This window comes from Indicator indicator, chromosome 6 (assembly GCF_027791375.1).
Source record: "Indicator indicator isolate 239-I01 chromosome 6, UM_Iind_1.1, whole genome shotgun sequence".
NCBI lineage: Eukaryota > Metazoa > Chordata > Aves > Piciformes > Indicatoridae > Indicator > Indicator indicator.
This window is the reverse complement of record NC_072015.1, coordinates 6,336,226-6,356,028: the sequence shown is the minus strand read 5'-3', so window position 1 is coordinate 6,356,028 and position 19,803 is coordinate 6,336,226. Positions and strand designations below refer to the sequence as shown.

Sequence of the window (19,803 nt, the reverse complement as noted above, 5' to 3'; positions counted from 1 at the left end):
TTTCACTTTCAGGCAATACTCTGAATCTAAAATTACTCATGAAACAGGGTACTTTAACTTCCTTTAAAGTAGTATTTAAGAACAAAATGGTCAAAATTGATTGCTCTTATGATGTTTGTATTTAAGAAAAGAGGTATTCAGTTGAACTGAGATGAAAAATAGTAGGTAGTTAACTGGACTGGAGAACCTTTAAAGTGTAAATTATTTAGGCTGTTTATTTTCCCCTTCTGAAATTGGTTGATCGCTTTCCAAATTTTCTTCACATTGACTAAATTTGCTTTAATACCTGGTTTACAAAGGTATTTGGGGGGGGAGATCACATTGGCACTCTTGTTTTAAGTGGTTAGACTTGCATTAGATTACAAATGTTGAGGCATTGTTGAATTTTTCACAAAGCCTATGATTTAAGACCTCCATCCTGATTTTGTTTAGATATGTGAAGCTGTGCATGCCTATAATATAATACTAATTTTGAGAATAGAGCCTACTCCTGCATTTTTAAACAGCTAGGCTTCAGTGCAAAGACACATAGTGTGCATATATTTCCTGTGCTGCTTTATGTGAATGACGAAATGGGCCATTTATCATACATCCATTGTCAATGTTATGTTTCTTAAAGCAACAGAACAATGCCATTTGGACCCCATTATCTATGTTAATTCTTACTTTGGTGCAAATAAAATGCTCTTTGACCACCTGCAAAAGATATCAAAATGGATGAATCCGTTGTGCTGTAGTTTGAAAGAAATGCTTCTGTAAATGGCTTGACATAAACACAATCTCTCAAAGGTCAGGATTTAAAATGAGTAAGACACTCTGGATACTTGAATTTTTGGTTCTTTAACTTGAAATGCTTGTATTTAAGACATAATCTAGAAGGTCAGAGCGCACAGAAGACACTATGGCAGCTAAGCCTCTTGAAAATATTTCAAGTTGGACATCCTAGATCACTCTTTCTCGTATGAAGAGTCCTCCAAATGATGACTGATAAGCGTATGTGAAGAAGGAATAAGAATACTGGATGAAAGCTATGCCCTGATCTAGAGAGACTTCAGTTCATACTTGGCTTTGCATAGTGTAAGTGGTTGTATTGACGGTAAAATTGTAGGTTGAACTCCATAGCAATTGTGGAAATTGGAACAAAGGTTTTTAAAGGAGCACGTAAAGAATAGTGTTTTTAACTGTTCTAGTTTCTGCTGTTGTAAATTAATGCAGATAACCTCAACTGATGAATGAACTTTTCAGCTGTTCTCTTGTCAAAATATAGAAACTGTCAACTGCAGCAACCTTTGGTGTAAATTTTGTTTTCTTACTCACATTCTCTATCCGTATATTCAGTGAAGGAGATGCCTTGTAATTTTGTGGAAAAATATTTAGCAGCCAAAAAACTGTTTTGCCAGTTTAAATGTTACAAAACCTCTACATCAAAATGTTCTAGCAGTGTATTAGATACGTGAAGAACTTCACATAGGCGTTATTATTTTGTCATGTTGTCAATAATTTAATCACTTGTGCCATCAGTCACTGTCTTGTCTCTTGTTTTCTTGATCAATCTTTAAGGTTCAGTTTAGGCTTTGATAGTCTTTTCCATTCCATGTAATTTCTAATGACTGCTTTAAATACAGATTTATTGTAACTTTATATATAGTTTACTTCACCAAGGTGTTCATATGTGCAATTTAAATAGATTTAATATTTTACTAAGAAGAAAGATAGAGGTAAATAAACTTTATTTGCTGTGAAAAAAATCACAAAACTCTAGGCACTTTTAGATGGTAAAAAGATACAGCGTTATTTGTAAAAAGAAACTGCTTATTGCTTTGTCATTTTTGTGCCAGAACTGTAAACCAGTTTTCATATTTTGTATTTCTCAAAATAAATGGAGAATCAACAAAGCGTGTAACTTCTAAGTTCTTTAAGGGGATGAAGTTCAAAGTGTAAATTCATTTGCAGGACCTTGATGGTGGTCTTGTTTTTTTGTGGGTTTTTTTTTGTTTTATTTTTAAATCTGGGATTAGTGCAGCAGGAACTCTTAATTTTGTGAGACAGCAGAAGGGGCAATATATCCCTCCATTTAAGTAGTTTAGGGCAGAGGGGCACAGCAGATGAAGGATGTAAAGAATTTGAGTGAAAATTGTCATCAGACCTGGTGTCATCAAACTGTAATGAAAATGGGATAAAATGGACAATCTGTTTTTATTGCAGGAGCTGCTGTTAGTGTATAACTAGTGCTTGTGCTCTCTGGAAGTGCCTGTGAATTCTGACAAGCCAAGTGATGCTCGTTCTTCTAGTGGAAAACAATGGAAATAATAGCGAAGGTAGCTGTCTTTCTGTCCCATCGCTGAACAGGCAGCTATCTACAAAATTGCTATAAAAGTTATCAGGCCAAAGTAGATAGCTCTTCATTCCTTTTCATAACTGGATTTCAGTTACAATGCTAAATTATCTGTAGCTCCGGTTTGGTTTGGGTTTTGTGTTTGGGAGCACGTTTTTTTGTTTGTTTTTCTGCCAGACCATTACCAAGCATTCTGAAGAGTAGGGGTGTGTGTTAATGCTGGTAGTAAAACCTCAAGAAGTCATTTCCTATCCTCTGTCACTGGGGGGAGACTCTTGCAAGAGCCTTTTAAATGAGCTGTCTTGTCTTACTACACTTCCCATCCTCTTTCTCGTATTTCCCTTCTTTCAATCTGGATACAGTAAATAGGTAAAAAAGAAGGCTGTGCTAATCTTCCCATTGTTGGCACTCTGCAGTGGGAGGTGGAATAACATTATTGAGCTTCTGTACAGAAACTTCCACTGAAGGAAGTGGAAAGTAGAAATACCTGGGTGGTTTGGGGGTTTTCTTTGTTCGTTTGTTGTGGGGTTTTTTGTTGTTTGGTTGGTTTATGCTTTTTGATTGTTTGTTTTGAACACCAAAGATGCATGTCTAATTTGATGGGACTGTAGGGAAGCATTTCCTAAAGCTGATTGGAAAGGATTGCTGTTTGAGGAAATCTCAATGAAGGAATATTAAACCCCCTCTGTGGCAGAATACCACTAAGCCAGCATTAAATTTTATTTTTTATAAGTTGGAAATGTGTTTGTTTTCAGCTTGGAGGGGAATTCCCATGTTAATTGTAAACCCTTTAAGTTCTAACTATGAAGTTCATTCTGTTGTTGTGTTGCTACAGCAATGCAAATAAACACAGGGGCATAACATACATGGCAATAAATCCTGATACCAAGCATAAAAACTCCCTTGGCCAAAATAAGATGTTAAATCTGTAAAGATACTAGTGGTTATTAATGTAAAGAAAAATAATACTAAAATTAAATGTTCTAGGTAACTTGCAACTGAGGGGAAAATCCTTTTACAAGCAATCAGGTGCTTCAAAGAAAGTAGTCAAAATGAGATGTATTGGTCTTTATTTCAAAGTATTTACTCAAATAAATGCTTTCCTCTTTTGAGGAAATTTTAACAGGTGTAACAAAATTTTATGTATCTGATGGATATTCCTCTTTGTCTAGCAGAGTCCTCCCAATTCCTTTTCCTCCATGGTGAATGTGTTTTCTTCACACTTCTGCTGTCTCAGCTAGGAAGTTGGTCCTGGATGACTTTTTCCATAGCAGAAAGGACAGACACAGGGAGCATTTTCCAGAGCACCAGAATTGACTAATACCTTGTGAAAAGGTGGTGAGACAGCTCAGGTACTGTAAAGACAAGATCCTGTTGCCACATAGTGAAGCAGAGATGTTAAAGTGAAGGATTTCCAGAGCCAGATGCAGTTGTTGTAGTACTTCCTTTCCAGTGAAGACCATGGGGCCTCTATCTTGATGAGACGTTTGATGGATGAGTACAGTAAAAGAGGTCTGAAAGTCAGGAGCTGTTTGCCATGTCAGACCCTAAAGATATTATCTGAGGATCTCATCCAGCTGCCTTTCCTGATGAGCACAATTAAGTGCTGTGAAATAAACTATAATTGCAGGTTGAGCATGCTTTTAAATGTTTTACAGTAGCATTCTCTGCACTGCAAGTGCTTCCAGACAAAAAAGATCCACTCCACACCTCTAGCATTTGCAGCACTGGCAGGATGAAAGGAAATCTCCCATGTCAGGAATGCACTTGAAGTGAAGACGTTTGTTCAGGTTAACTTGCTGCTGTCCTGGTTAAAAATTAGAAAATAAGCATCCAAGCTTCATGGGTTCTACTTCTCTCTACTTTTACATGCAGAAAACTTTTTAAAAGCATCGTATAAAACAGAAGCTAGCTGCTGCCTAGATGATGTTGGGCAACACATTGAGCAAAACGGATGAAGACAGTCTTAGCAATAAATGGTGTATAGCTAATGAAGAATTATATGCACACATGCAAGTTTCTTGAAGAGCATTGTCTTAAAAGCATTTCGTGCAGCTTGGCAGAGATACACCATCAGTCCATGGGTAGGGTGGTCTCATGGACAGAAACATGCAAAATCCTGTGGTTTAGTCAGAGCAAATTAGGAAGTTCTTGCAGGCGTGAAGGCATGCAGAGCAAATACATGCTAGCTTGGAAGGGAGAAGCACTAACTGCCTTTACAGAGGGAAGCACTGCTGTGGGTGGCACAGACAAATGCCTCTCACTGGACACAGTACCAACAAGCACTTAAAGTGCCACTGGCTATATAAGGAGCAGCCTGCTAATTTGCATGTGTGTAAATTCCCAACTCACAGACGCAATCTCAGTGGAATCTCTCAATAAAACCAGTATTTAAGCTGTGCTAAAACACTGTAAAGCAAAGGACCTCCTTAATTGTCATAATTATATTTACATGTACCACTAAATACTACTTTTGGATCACTCAAATTTAGAGGGTTTGGGGCTGGTTTTTTTGGTTGTTGGTTTATTCTAGGATAGAAAATTGCTTATTTTCAGCAAATAAAAAGTGGCATTGTCTTTGCTCACTTTGAGTGCTGTCACACCTTGCAAACTTGCTTCATGCCTGCTCAGGCAGGGCTTTAAACAATTGCTTGCTTCTCTCCAGCTTGCCTGCTCATGAGCCAAGGAAATAAAAGGGTGGGCAGGTCACCAGGAACCAAAGTTGCTGTTGAAATCCTGTTGATGTTAATACAAAGATACAGGGAAAAGCTGTCCACTTTCACATTGTCCGGAAGTTCGGTGTTGCTAGGCACTGTAAACTTTTCTAGATCATTTCTTAATAATGCATCTACTGTATAGCAGGCTTCTGAGAACCTACCAAAGAAACAGCTTTGCAGGATCCTGCCTCTCTGTTCAGTTGCCCAAGCATGGATAAGGAAGCCATCTCAAGAAAATAATCTGTCCTTTACACTGCCAGATCTGGCTGATGCTTGTCAATGTTCCGGCCTCTCGAATTGACATGGGTGCTTTTTCACATGAGCTGTTGTCTGTATTCCTAGCTGAGTGCTAATTCTTTACACAGCTAATACTTACTAGTCTGATTAACTTCAGTGGGCCGGCTTACATAAAAGTAAATGTATGTGTGGAAGGATTTGCAGGATCAGATCTTCAGTAGTCAGCATGCTATTCTGATACCTTAAAGCACTGTGATGATTTATTAGCTGACTTCATGCGCTCATTCCATGCTCCTTGATAAGTCCTGATCCTCTTTTGCTGGTTTCTTCTAGCTCCTCCCTAAAACATACTGCCTTTTTTTTTTTGGTTTAGGGTGTCTTTTTTAACAGTTCAAACAAGCAAGGTATAAAGCAGGACTGTGATGAAAACTTGTGACAGTTTAATGTATGCTTATCACCCACTCAGTCAGCGTTATAATAGGTTTTAAGATGCCACTCCCTTCAATTACAGCTGTAGATGCAGGTCAGATGCAATGCATTTTGTTACATTATTTAACAAGAAAAAACTTTCAATGCATATATGTAATTTTGGTTTGCTTTTATACAGAGTGCAAATTTGTCATTCTTCAAGGCACAGATTTTCTCTCCTGTGATTCATCCCTAACTTTACTTAAAGCAAACAGTTCCTAGGATTTTCTCCTCTATTTTTCTGGGGTATTTTGTAAAATGCAGTCTTAGCTGTGTTTGGTGTTAGCAAGCTTTCTTGTGAACCATGACAATTATTTTCCTATTAAACTTCTAAAAAGACTGGGATCTATCACTGCAATGACAAAGTGCTGAATATAGGGCAGGTAGGGGGAAAGCATAATTACTAAATGTGTTCCAGAGAACATAATGAAGTTTTGCTGTACCCATTTTGATCAGAAGTTGCTTAAGAATTCTGAAATTTTTCTTTCACTGATATCTGCTTTCACTACACAGTTGATTTAGTTGGTCTTAACTCTATTTTGCATTAAAATTACATTTAATACCCTAATACCCTAAGCAAATGCAGTGATCGCTTTAATTTCTCCTTACAAAAGCCTTTTTTTCCCTTTTTTTAAAAATATTTATCTCTCTTTTCCACATCGGCCCCAGTCTGATTTATTCTCTGGCCTTCAAAACTCATCCTGCTATGACGTTGTTGTGCAGCTTATGCAGACGCTTTTTCTGTGTAACTTAACATTTGCGTCTGATGCATTTTCAGTTGTGGGACCAAGTACATTAGATTCAGTCACCAGCACAGTGGCAGATGTAATCATCACAGAATCATAGAATGGTCTGAGTTGGAAGGGACCTCCAAAGGTCATCTAGTCCAACCCCCTCTGCAGTAAGCAGGGGCATCCTCAACTCGATCAGGTTGCCCAGAGCCCTGTTGAGCCTCACCAGTCAGCTTGGTTATGGCTGTTCTGTAGGTGTTGTTCCAGTTAAACCACAGCATGTTACATGGAAATGTCAGATGATTTTCTACATGCAGAACAGACTTTTTTTTTTCTCTCTTTTGGTGCAAGAATATAAAGGCAGTGATTTTACTTGATTGACAGGTACCTACATGTGTGCCATTAGAAGCAATCCCTCAGCTCCCCATAACTGCTTTACTTTGTGAAGTCTTTTTATACAGCAAGAGTTGAGATGTATTTGCATTCCAGCATTTAACTATGCCACAAGTTACACGCATGCCCTGGTGGTGTACAGCCGTTAGCCTGTAGCTGGTCCGTCTTTTTCACCTCCCTTCACCTGCTGTCTTGCAATCTCTTGGGAATTCAACCAACCGCAACCAGCCCTGTATTGAACAGCAGCAGGCAGGAATAAATACGAGGCAGAGGAGGGGGCACCTGGGCGCTTGGGCCTTTCGCTTCTGTCAGGCCCCAAGGCCGGGGTTGGGGGTCCCCAGCTGCCGCGGCTGAGCCCGGAGAGAGCGGCGGCCGCTGGGTGGCAACAGCCGCGCGCCGGGGAGGCGCTGCCGGCCCTCGCGCCGCCCGCCGTACCCCGCAGCCTCGACCAGCGAGGCCATCGCTCCCTTTGGGCTCCTCAGGTGTTCGGCACTTCGACGTGGAAAGGAGGTACGAGGAGAGCTGGCAGGGAGGTGGAAAATACCAGCACTGGGTATGGGGCCGAGCACTTTCCCGTGCCCCCCTGAATAAGGGACACCAAAACGATTAGACACCCCGAACACCTCTTCAGGTACCTGGAGAGGTGCTGGTTTGTACATGTTAAAAGACAAATTCCCCACCGCAGCTTCGAAACAAATCCCCAGATGACCCAGGCCACAAGCGAGCTCCATTAGTGCACGAGGACTCCTGTTTCGATGCCAGAACATCCCCTTCTCAATGGAGCAAAAACTGACCACCCACCCCACTCCAGTGCGTTTTCCTCAAGTAGGGAAGCTGCCAGCCTATAAATCATGTGTGATGGGCCAATGCGTGAAGAAAACGTGACCCTGAAAATGGAGACGGAGGGCAGGGTCTCCACTCCAGGGACGGAATGCAGATTCATGCCCTATGTCCCCTATCTAAGCAAACTCACGTTCATAGCTTTATTTAGGCCTTTTATTCCTTGTAGGTTCAGAGTAGTTTATATAGATTATCATCCCAGACACCCACGTATCAACAAAAACTGGCAGACCTTATCAAACCCTCTCACGTTAAGCAGGACAGGTGCTGAGTTCTCCTGCTTCAGATTCACTTGGGGTTTAACCCTGTGATGGCTCATTTCAGCAGGGTCTGTCACAGCGTCACTCATCCCTGCCCTGATGTTGCTTGTTGGGATAGAAGAGGGGCTGAACCACCACTATTTTACTAATTCTAAGCGCTGTTAGTTTACTTACTTTGAAGGTTAACTCTGCTTCTTTGATCAAGTTCCAAATCAATCTGTTAAACAGTTAATTTCCCCCCTCTTCAGTCTAAAACCCCCAATTTTCAGGCCGGGTGCGGGGATAAATCCAAGTCCTGTTTCTGCAGAAAGGCTAAAAATCCACCTCCTCACTTGTACCCTGGGCACAGCTGAAAACGGACCGGGAGGCGTGCATAGAGCAGGCGTCCGGCATTTCGCACCACGGGGGGAACATCCACCGAGGTGGCCCACGGCTCCGACCTGTCCCCAGCTCCTGGCTCCACAAGGTCTCCCCTGCCGCGCAGCATCTGCTGCCACGGCTGACTGCCCCAAACGACTCCGCTTCGGAGGCCTTGCCCGCCTACATCGGGCCACTTTCCTCTTTAAAAAGCGTCATTCGGGTTTTTTTCTCCTCTTCACACCTGAGCATCCCCTTTAATATATATATATATTTTTTTTTTTTTTTTCCCCAGTAAACCCGCGCAGCTGCAGCTGCCTCACCCGTCCCGCGCGCGGTGGCAGAGGCGCGCAGCCGGACCAGGGGCACTCCCCCGCGCAGGGCCGCGCAGCCCACAGCCTCACGCCGCTCTGCCTTCTCTTCCCGCCCGCCTACGCCACCCGCTTCCTTCGCTCGGGCGGAGGCGGGAGAAGGCGGGCGGCGCGGCCCTCCACCACCACCCGTAGACCGAGTAGCCGCCCCGCCGCCGGCCCCAGCCCAATGCAGCCATGGAGGGCGGGCCCGGTGTGCACGGGGCTTCTCGCCGCCTACCACCGTCTTCCTTTTTCTTTTTTTTTTTTTTTAAGCACCCCTCCCCGTTTCCCCCTTTTCTTGAATGGAGCGTGAGGCGGAGCTCTAGGAAACCACCACGCCCGGCTGCGCCGCTCGGGGCCGAAGAGGGAGCCTGCCTCTCCCCGCCTCCGCCGCTCCGCTCTCCCCGCCCCGCCGCCGCTACCGCCGCCGGGAGAGCTCCCCGCCCGCGCCCGCCGCCGCCGCTCGGAGCCGCCGCCGCTCGGAGCCGCCGCCACCGCCGGCAGCAGCAGCGCGGAGCGCCCCGAGAAGCCGCCCGGGGCCGGCGGGGTGCGCCGGGGGTGCTCCGGGGCTGCGCGGGCGGGCGGGCAGCGGCGCCGTGGCCGCGGTCCCCATCGGCACCAGTCACACCGCACATACGCCCCGTCCGCGCCACTCCTCGCCAGCGCCGGGGGCTCTTCCTCCTCTGATACAAAGCTGCTCGGGAAATGGCATTTCTCCCCGGAGCCACAGTCAAAAGCAGTTTTCCTTCTTTATTTTGATGAATTTTTAAATTATTTTTTTACGCTCTTTCTTACTGAAAAGAATTAGTTTCCTAAATACATTTTTTTTTTCCCCCTGGTGTGTGCGTGTATGTGTGGGGAAGCACCGGGCTCCTGCGATCGGTGTCTGAATGAAACTACGTAAATGCCTATGTCTGTACGTTGCACTGGAGGGAAAAACGGAGCACTTCTGCGAGAGCTTGGATTCAAATGTGGTTCATCTGGTCTCCAGGATTTTCCGTCTCCTTGGGGTTGTTCACCTTCCTGGACTGCGAGGCGGGATTTTCTAAGCTTTGGCGTATCTTTGGAGATGTCTGTTAAACAGAAGTCTGGAAAAAAACATTTGAAATCATAAAGAATTATTTTATTTCTTTTTTCTTTTTTTTTCTTTTTTCTTTCTTTTTTCCTTTTTTTTTTTTGGTCCCTTTCCCATCACCTTGGTGACTTGAAGCATCAAAGCACCCAGAACTTAACGTTTCTGAAGACTTGGGATGTTTGGGTTTTGTTATTACAAATTTTTTTTTAGAGGAAACTTGACAGAGGAACATATTTATAGTCCAAGTAAGTACTTTACAGAGGAAATTTAGTTTGTGTAACTTAACCAAAAAAAAAAAAAAAAAAAAAAAAGCAGTTTGCGGTTTCTAGCTTAAAGTGTGTTGGATTAATATTCATCCAAGGCTGTTTAGTAAATCGTATTGAATTGCAGTTTTTACAGTGTGTGCTCATCTGCTCCTTCATGCCCATGGTAGTCAGCACCTAAGGGAAAATGCACCTGATTTTGAATCGGTAGAATATTTTTTTAAGATGTATTTCAACAACCGAGGAGGAAATGGTCCTAAAGTAAATTTGTAATAAGTAGTAAATGTGCACCTGGACGTAAAGTATTTACAGCATTTTAATCCTTATTTATACCGTGCATCTCAAACCGAGGAGGAAACACTGAGAAGACTAAAGTACCTCTGAAACCCTGAGAACTCCCCCACACCACCATGAATGAAACCGTGCCCGATACAGTAACTGGATTATAATTTTTGGTGTTACTAATTTTATTACTATTGGCTGCTTTACTTTTTTGGGTTCATCCTGCTCCTCTTCTTCCTCTCTCCCTTCCTCTTGCTGCTTCCTCTTGGGAATTATGGCTCATCCGGGGAGAAGAGGCTATGATAACCGGGAGATAGTGCTGAAGTACATCCACTATAAACTCTCACAGAGGGGATACGACTGGGCTGCCAGCGAGGACAGAGCACCCTTGTCTCCAGGTCTCTCTTCTACTGCTGCTGCGGTTCCTGCTGCTGCTGGGACTTCCTCTGATCACACTGGCCTGGTGCCTCCGCACCCTGAGCCCCCCGGCTCAGCTGCTGCTAGCCATGTGCCCCCAGCTGAGGGGCTGCGCCCTGCACCCCAGGTCGTCCACCTTGCCCTGCGCCAGGCAGGGGATGAGTTCTCCCGACGCTACCAGAGGGACTTTGCGCAAATGTCTGGCCAGCTACACCTGACGCCCTTCACGGCCAGAGGCCGCTTTGTGGCAGTAGTGGAGGAACTCTTTCGAGATGGGGTTAACTGGGGCAGGATTGTGGCCTTCTTCGAGTTCGGTGGTGTGATGTGCGTGGAGAGTGTCAACCGGGAGATGTCTTCCCTTGTAGACAGCATCGCTGCCTGGATGACCGAGTACCTGAACCGACACCTGCACAACTGGATCCAGGACAACGGAGGCTGGGTATGTCACCTGATTGCTTCTTCTCTTCCCCGGCTCTGGTCCACAGCCAGTGGGGCTTCAGGGTGGGCAGTGCCCAGGGGGTTGCACTCGGGGGAAGCAAAAGGTTTGCCTACGGGGTCATCTGCACTGACATGTGCTGAAGCAGCACAGGCCTTTTGCCAGCTGTCAAGTTTCACCTAGGGGAGTTACAGTGAAGTGGTTTGGCGTTAGGGAAACAGCCTCAGGTCAGGAGTGAAAAGGATGAGGAAGACACCCTCTTCCTCTTGCAACCTCTGTCTTGGCTCTCCTACCCTTGTCTAACCTCCCCTGCTGGTAACAGCAGCCTTGGCCAAGTCAGGGTCCTGCATCAGGGTGGGAAGGGGCAGCAGAATCACCTATCTAGGTGCCAGGAGTAGGCATATCCCAGCAGGTCCCAGGTGTGGGGCCAAGCAGGGACCATGTGTGTGCATGCAGGCATCCCTGCCCTTTAGGGGTGATGTGCCAGGCAAATGCTCAGTCAATATGAGATCCTGGTGCTGCAGGCAAGCAGGTGACCATTGGTGCTGCTGTCTACAGCTGCAGTGGCAACTGGAGTGAGGTTTTATAGTATAGGATGTGTCTAGTGTGAATTTTTTTTTTTTTGTCTTGAGGTGAAATAAAGGTGCTGGGAGCCATGTCTGTGAGATTGTTCTGGAAAATGAGTGTTTGTTGTGATCCAATGGATGACTGTTTCTGGAGTAGAGATCATCTCTGGTCAAGGCTAGCTTCAGCATCATTGGTCCCTGGAGGTGTTCAAGAAACACGTGGACCTGGCACTTTGGGACTTGGTTTGTTGGCCGTGGTGGTCTTAGATTGACAGTTGGACTTGATCTTAGAGGGTTTTTCCAAACAAAACAATTCTGTGATTCTGTGATCATTCAGAAAGGGCAGATTTCCACTTGTAGAAGATGGGCAGCTTTTACAGTAGTAGCCATTACCTTTTATCTTTATTTCCTTCTAAAATGAATAACCATATTGAAATTGGAAGAGTCTTTCTTTCCTTTTTCCCCCATACTAATCGATACACACTAACAAAATACAGTCCTCGCTGCCCTTCCACAACCCAAACCTGTATGTGTAGAGTTTATGATACTAATACTTTGGAAGAAGAAAAGGCAAAAGTTGTACTGAAGAAGAAACTTTACGCATGGGCTGAGAGCTGGAATAAGTGACCTCAAAATAGAGGTCAGCTAGGTTGGACACCAGCAATTTCAGGTCTGCTCCCTCACGAAATACAGAGATGACTTGATTCCACAGCACACCTTTCAGAGGCATGTGTTAAGGAATGTAAAGTACAGCATACATGTACCTGTTAACATGGTTTGCAAGCCTGATGTTTGTGAAGCATTACTGCATTAAATTTGCGTTGCTGGATCTCTTGCTGAGTCAGTGTTAGGCTCAGTAATGTGCCACCTGCATTGAGTTTCTTTACTAAAAAATGAAGATACTGCCTTTTCACTGTTGAATCTTCCTGACTAAAGGGTATACAGGACTGAGGGTTATACATGTCTGAGGGTAGTGTCCAGGGGACATCTACTTGCTGCCGTAATGGAGGGAGTAAGGCTTTGGGGTCCTTTCCTAAGCAGGAATCCACATTGTGTGCCTCCCAGAAGAGTGCTGTAGATTCCTGGTGACAAGTCATGTTGGAAGTCACGTTCTGCTCACCCCTGCTTCCACCAAGAAAACAAATTCAAAATTCATGGGGCCAGAAGGGGGAGCAAAAAATGTGTGTGTGCATGTGTGCGTCTGTGTGTTTGTACACACATATACATACGTGATTACAAATGTGGATACATACAGAGGCACACATACCTATGTGTATCTACATACACACAAAAAAAAATTACTCCAATATTTTGTGGCTGGCACCATGGCTGGAAGAAGGAGTCCCATCCCTTGATTCCCTGTTTCATGGCTCATTACAGAGGGTTTGTCAGCATTGGCTTTTTTTTAGGAAACACATAACTGGGGAATTAAAAAACTGCAAGTAGTTCAAGCTTTTGGAGACCTTGACTGGTTAAAAGATGAGCAGCTTAAAGAGTTAGGGATTTTGCAATTGCACTTCTGGGTTGTCATGCTTAACTTGTGTGAAAGTCCCCCCTCAGGCTGGAAGCCCCTTTGCTGAGCTGGGGCTTTCTGTTTGCTCCAGAGCCAGTGTGCTTTGGATCAAATCTGTAAGCATGCTGGAGATGTATTGTCCTGTGGGTGTATTGTGTAAATAGAAACATAAATAATGAATAAAAATGAGAATGTGCAAAGACAGGTGTTACCAGGTGTGATTGGCCAGATGAGGCAGGTGCTGGAGCTGTTTCTCCAGGGTTAGTAATACAAGAAACCTGGACTATAAACACTGACTGCCTTTAAAAGGAAAAGATGCTTCTTATTGATAGCTGCTTAGGTTTTTTATTGAAGCTTTCTATAAACAAAAGCTTCAGATTTTGTGATGCCATTTACTGTCACATGTTATTTGTAATGTAAACAGGGAAGATGATGTGCAAAATATTACCCCAGGGTAGTTTTCACCTGTCTGTCTGGTAAATGGCTAGTACCTTTGAGCCACAGGTTATTAAACACAGGCAAAAACTTATAGCTGGTTAGGAATAGAAAAAGACTAATATGAAGTTGCTGATACAGCTTTTAAGCTCTTCTCTCCAGACAGGGAGACATGGGGTGGTGGATTTTTTTTTTCCCTTCCTTTCTCTAGCTTTTAGGATCTTTCAGTGGAAGAGGATGCTTTCATATATACACTCAGTCTTAAGTTTGGCATTTGCACTATACCCCATATACAAACCTTACTGAAGCATGATAAATGGCTCTTCTAAAATAGCTGATCACCTTGTAGGTGGCGAGGCTTTGTAGGACCTCAGCATGGCTGCCTGCAAGATCTCCTCATCACACACACTGCTGCAACAAGCAGGAGCACCTGCTGTTGTAGCCTTCTCCCTCGTTTATGTTGTGGCTCCTTGGTATGTTGTGGAGTGATTATTTTATTAGAAGCTGTGTAGTAGTAGAGAAGAGAGCATCAGAACTAGTCACAAGCATATGCTACACACCGAGTAAGCTGGGCAGCACATGCTTTGAGTATGGGCTTATGTTTTACGTTCAGGTCTGAAGTTCGGTGACATGTCTTCTGCTAGGTCTGAATCAGTTCTGTAAGGTATTCTGACAACGTCTTTTCAGGACATGAAGTCTTTATATTGCAAGGCAAATGAAAGAAAGCATATCAAACGTCAGGTTGGAAGGAGATATAGCTGGGGACTATAAATTTTAGGCACTCGATGTCACTATTAATGGTTTCTGGGGACTGTTAATACCCTTACAATACACAGCATCATGAGTTTGTTTGAAACTGAGAAAAAACAACAGATAGGGACTGCCTATGTGGAGGATGTATTATTAGCTTGTGGTTCTGGTGGCAAATAAATGCAGCTTTTGGAGATTTTCACGTAGACCAGGAGACCACAATATTGTACTTTGACTTGATAGCATCTTAATCACGTTACTAAAGAAATATGAGGAGAACCAGCTCATCTCTGCAGTTTCATGGTATAATGTATGCTTTCTGATTGACAGTTTAATGGCTTCATTTCGCTTTTCAGAGCCTGATGTTTTAGCTGCAGAAGGGCTGGCTTGGCAAGTGATGCAGCCGGTGTAGAGGAAATAACCATGTTTGTCTGGCAGTGATGGATTCTCTGTTTAGGCACACAGCGTAAGTGGGAGCTGTTCTCTGCTCTGGGCACTTGTAGTCCAACATACAGCTTCTTCTGTGAGCTGTTCAAGAAAAAGCAAGAGCATGAGAACTATAGAAGACGACACAGGCACCATCACATATGCGTAGATAAAGAAGCCCAGGTGAGAGAAGCAGTGTTGTGTTGAAAATACAGCCGAGAAAGCATAATTTTAAATTACAATCTTGACATGCAAACCAGGGATGCAGTAGTAATGTGATTTTGTCTGATACTGGGCTTTTACTGCAGTTCTTTATTCAATTCAAATCTTAAGGCCAGATATGGGGAAGGATTTAGAGGTCCAAAGCAGAGTTTGGGTGGAATATTAGCACTTGCATCCTTGGAGTGCCTCCCTGGCCAGAGCAGAGGCAGAAGTCCCCAGCTTCCTGCCATTCCTCACCCAAGCCAGCCAGGAGCTTCATCTGCCTGAGACAGGAGTGCTGCTCAGCATGCTGCAGGGAACACTGTTCCCAACACTGTGTCCTGAAGCCAACCGGCATCCTCTGCCCGGTTGTTGTCACTTAGAAGTCATCCTTATGTGCAAATGTAACTGGAGAGAAACCTCCACTGATCCTGGCAGCTGCTTGGTTAAAGCCCCTCACCTGAGGTAGTGGAAGAGTTGCCTAAGAAACGTTTTCCAGCCTGGGGTGGGGTTTACACCCACATCTTCAACATCTAAGGAGGCTTTGCATGCCAGATAACTGCTGGTTTTGCTGAGGTGTCCTTCCCTTTGGCAGCAGAGCTGCTCCTTTTGCAGGGATGAAATTTCATTTGATGGAGAAAGAGCTAGGGTATCAAATTCCTGCTGTCTGATGTGTTTTCTTAGGTGGCTTTCTACAGCCAAATGCGTAAATGCTTCTTGGACCAGCAACTAGACTCCAGGTTTCTCTTCTGGGTTGACAGCGCTAATCACTGACCTTCCTCTCTCTTTTTTTTTTTTTTTTTTTTTTTTTTTCCTCAGTAAACCATTAATTTTCTTTGCTCAGTGGCATGCCTTGGAAAGGAGGTATGGAGAGTAGCTGTGCCTTACAAAAGTGCATAGCCCTCTCATGAAGGCAAGGGATGGCAGATGTGTCTGCCTCCAGGACAGTGCTAGAGGTGGTGGGATATTGGTATGACAGAGGGCCTTCCCTCGTGTGTGCATGGGGTACTGACTAAAATCTCATCCCTTTTGGGCTCTGTTCTCCCAGTAGCTTGTCCAGGCCTGCACACCATGTTGCTTCTCTTACAAGTCCCAGGCAAAAGCCTCTTGCTCATCTGGCACAGGACAGTGCCTTGCTTGGAGCCAGATGCCCCATGCTGGAGCAGAGGTGCTTTGACATGTGGCCTTGTGACAACTCAATCCCCAGAGGAGCTAACCCCAAGTCACTGTTTGACTGGTAAAAGGAAACTATCTGAAATCCATTCAGTTAAATAAATGAATTGGCAGTTTCAAATGTTAACAGCATCTACGTCCTTTACCAGTTTTTGTGGCTTTGTGGGTTTATAATCAAATTCTCAGAATATTATCAAAATATTTTTCTTTTTACTGTGCCGAAGCAAGGCAAAGAGATAGGGTGGAAAGAGAAAATTATTGTGATTCTCTAGTCCCTTTCCTTTGTAATAGCTTTGTTTGTAACAACAAATCTAGACTGCATATTTTCTCAGATGTTTTGTCTCTTTTTGAATTAACAAAAAATAATCTATTGCCTGTGACCTTTGAAATTTCAGAACCAGGGGTCTTGATTGTGGAGATGATGTCATTTGCCTTGATCTTGCAAAGAACCATAAAGTTCAAATAGGAATCCTATTAAAAAGTTTTACTTTCTTTTCAGTATTGAGAAAGAAGTTAGTTCTGTGCCTGCATTAACACAGGCCTCTCTCAAGCTGTGTTAGCTCTGCTGGGCAGTAAGTAGCTTAGGTTTTTTTGAGTATGTAGCTTGAAATTTGGAGTCGGTAATCCACAAAGAAAACCCAGTTGAATTTTTCTGCTGAGGCATGACTGTTTCTCAGATAGCAAAGTGTGGCTCTAGGAAAAGAATCACAAGCCCCATGCAGTGATGTATGAAATTGCATGTGGAGCAGAAGGATCTTCTCAGCAGTCAGATACCAGGGCCTGGGCTTCCTAAGGCAGCATGGGAACTTTGTACTGCATCGCCAGCAAACATTAAGCCGTTGCGCCCAATAAAGGTGTCCTTGATGGGATGGTGAAAGGAGGTGGAGGGAAGTGGATGTAGAAATGAAAGCAGCACTCAGTTGTCACGCCAAAACCTCTGCTGTGTTTTTGATCTCTTGTGATGGTTTGTGCCTGGCACACCAGAGAGCCAGCCTTGTGCTCTGCTGTTGCCATCAAGGGGTGCCAGGACCAGCTGAAGTGGCAGTTCTCCCTATGCTTCTCTGCTCATTAATGCAATCTGCTAGCAGCCTTACTGTGTCCTTGTCTCCCGTCACATTCTGCAGCCACCCCACAAGGCTAGCCTGTGACATGTTAGCTCTGTGGTCCTACCCTGGGACTGCCAGCGGCATGGTGGGTGCTCATGCCTGACCTGGAGGCTGGGTCAGCAGCCTTGGCAGTCAAGCAGCCATAGCTAAAAAACAGTGATAGGTCTGATTAAAGAGCAACTCTCCTGCGGCAAAGTGATTCCTCTGCCCCCACGATTATTGCATTTCTATCCCTTTTGGTGATCAAGCTTATGTGAAGGGTAGAATGGGGCAGGAGTGAGTGTACAGCCATGTGCTTCATGGCATGCTGGCTGGGCACATTCCCTGCTCCTGTTGTATGCGTGCTTGTATTTAGCAGGTGTCTGATTCACCTGTTTTGTCTTTCTGCATCATGGAGGACTGGCAGTCCCTGGGCTTTCTGCAGGCCTTTCTAACCATCCCTTTTCATCACCATTGCTGGCACTGGGATTTGAGTGTGGGACGTGGTTCTTCGTGGTGCCACCCAGCCTTCAGATGCAGTGTTTGCAGGGTCCATTCCTTCCCACCTCCCTCCCTGGCCTGTTTTATTTTCCTTCACACCTTTGGGAGAGTGGAGTCCAACCTGGTTTGGTTTGTTGTTTTTTTTAAAAATAATTTATTTGTGAGCACCTCATGGCTGCTGTCCTGCTGGTTTAGTAGTAATAACAATAATAACACTTGCTGTTTGGTGGCAGCAAAATACTGACTGTTTCTGAGGGCAGTACTGGTCTGTTTTATTTTCCATTCCGTTTATAATGATTGATGGATAAAGGTGTGCGGTGCCACTGGCCACACTGGCTTTCAGTCACTTTTTTTTTAGTTGATAGTTTGGAGTTTTTTTGTTTAGTTGGTTTGGTTTGTTTATTTTTTCTTTCCTGAAAGCCTATGAAACCAGATAACTTTTCCAAAGGCATCTGAAACTTGAACTTATTTTCTGTTATTTTATAGTAGTGTTAGTTTACTCTCAGACTTTGCTAAATCTTTCTCACTGGAAAGTTTATGCAGGTTTCTGGGTTTTATGGTTAATGGGTAAGAAAACAAATCTGATTGTAAAGTGTTGCCATTGACTTGAATAGGAACAGGAAAAGACACTCGATTGAGCAGTTGTAGTTATGTTTACTTTGTATATTGCAACAAATACAAGATCAAATTAAAAAAACACAGGTTTTCAACTAACAGAGAAAAACAGCCTTTTTTGAAATGCGTGATTAACCTTTGGAAGCTGTTTTCATGGGAGAGCAGAGTGGAAGTACTAAGTTGCATTCAGGAAAGATTTAGGTATTCATAAGGGTAAGGGAAGCATCTATACTTACGTTCAAATAAAAGTGCTTGAAAGGGCAGTCATAGACCTTGGGGTAAATTTTACATCAGCTGTTGAAATGAGATCACCAGGTGCTGAGGGTAGACCTTTCTGGTGAATGCTGTTTCAAGTGTGTCTATTACATTACTTCTTCCCCAGAGTAACCTCATGCTGGTCAGTGACTGGGCAGACAGGGATGTAGGCACTGCCAGTCTCATCCATCTGGGGCAAACTTCTTGCTTCTCTATGTGTTTTGTAAAGGTAATTCTACATGCAGTTGTGTTGCTAAGAGCAGCTACATCCCTGAGTTTACTCCTGCACTGACTGAAGATCTGTTGAAAGAAATAGTCAGCATCCTTCAGTGCATACATTTTATTGCTCTTTTGTTTTATTGAAGCATAAAAAGCAGGGTTCTGTTTTGTGGATTAAAAAAGCGACTCGGTGGGTTTCAGAGTACTTCAGTAAGTAATGTGGGCTGTGTACAACTAAACAGAAGAGGCCCAATTTTCCCCACATAGATATTAAGAAGGCTACTGAGAGTCAAAACTTGGCTTCCTCTCATACAAAGTACATGATAGGATATGGTGCAAATCATTGATATCTCTCTTTTTCAGTTAACCCAACTATGAAAACAGTATTCTTGCTAGCTACCCACCACACTAGGTCTGGGAAATGTATTATTGCCCACCATGCTGTCATGAATTGGGCTGATGGTTTTTAATTAAAAAAAAAAAATCAGACAAAGGACAATATTGAACAAAATGTCCATCATGGTAATTTGGGGCTTAGAATAAAGTTCAAAATCTATGGCATTACATTTTGTTATTGCTGGAGCTTGCTAGCCTGGGAAAGGCCAAGGAGAGTCAAATTGTGAAAAAACTTGAGGGTGAGATTTCAGTGGAGAGAGAAGGTAGAGGAAAGAAAGAAAAAGTTAAGCAGAAATTAGGCTTAAACTTTTCAGCTCCACTCTTTGAATGTGTTTAGCAGTGCTTGTGATGGAAACAGATTAAACAGTTCAGTTTCAGGTGTTGATTTCTAGATTTTATTTACAAAAAGGGTGAGCAGTGTGAGAAAAGTCAACTGACAATGGCAGTGTTTTTCCTTTATGTATCACCACAGTTGATATGGTGTTTCAAGAAGGAACTTGGCCT

At 43.8% G+C, this 19,803-nt stretch overlaps 1 protein-coding gene across 1 annotated transcript in view; it reads left to right on the top strand.

Moving 5' to 3' along the window:
* The first annotated feature begins 10,585 nt into the window (after positions 1-10,585).
* BCL2 (BCL2 apoptosis regulator) overlaps positions 10,586-19,803 on the top strand; it is a 100,278-nt gene continuing 91,060 nt past the window's right edge. Inside the window, exon 1 of the mRNA XM_054381782.1 lies at positions 10,586-11,167. Within this exon, the coding sequence (XP_054237757.1) occupies positions 10,586-11,167 (582 nt within the window). The remainder of the gene's footprint in view (positions 11,168-19,803) is intronic.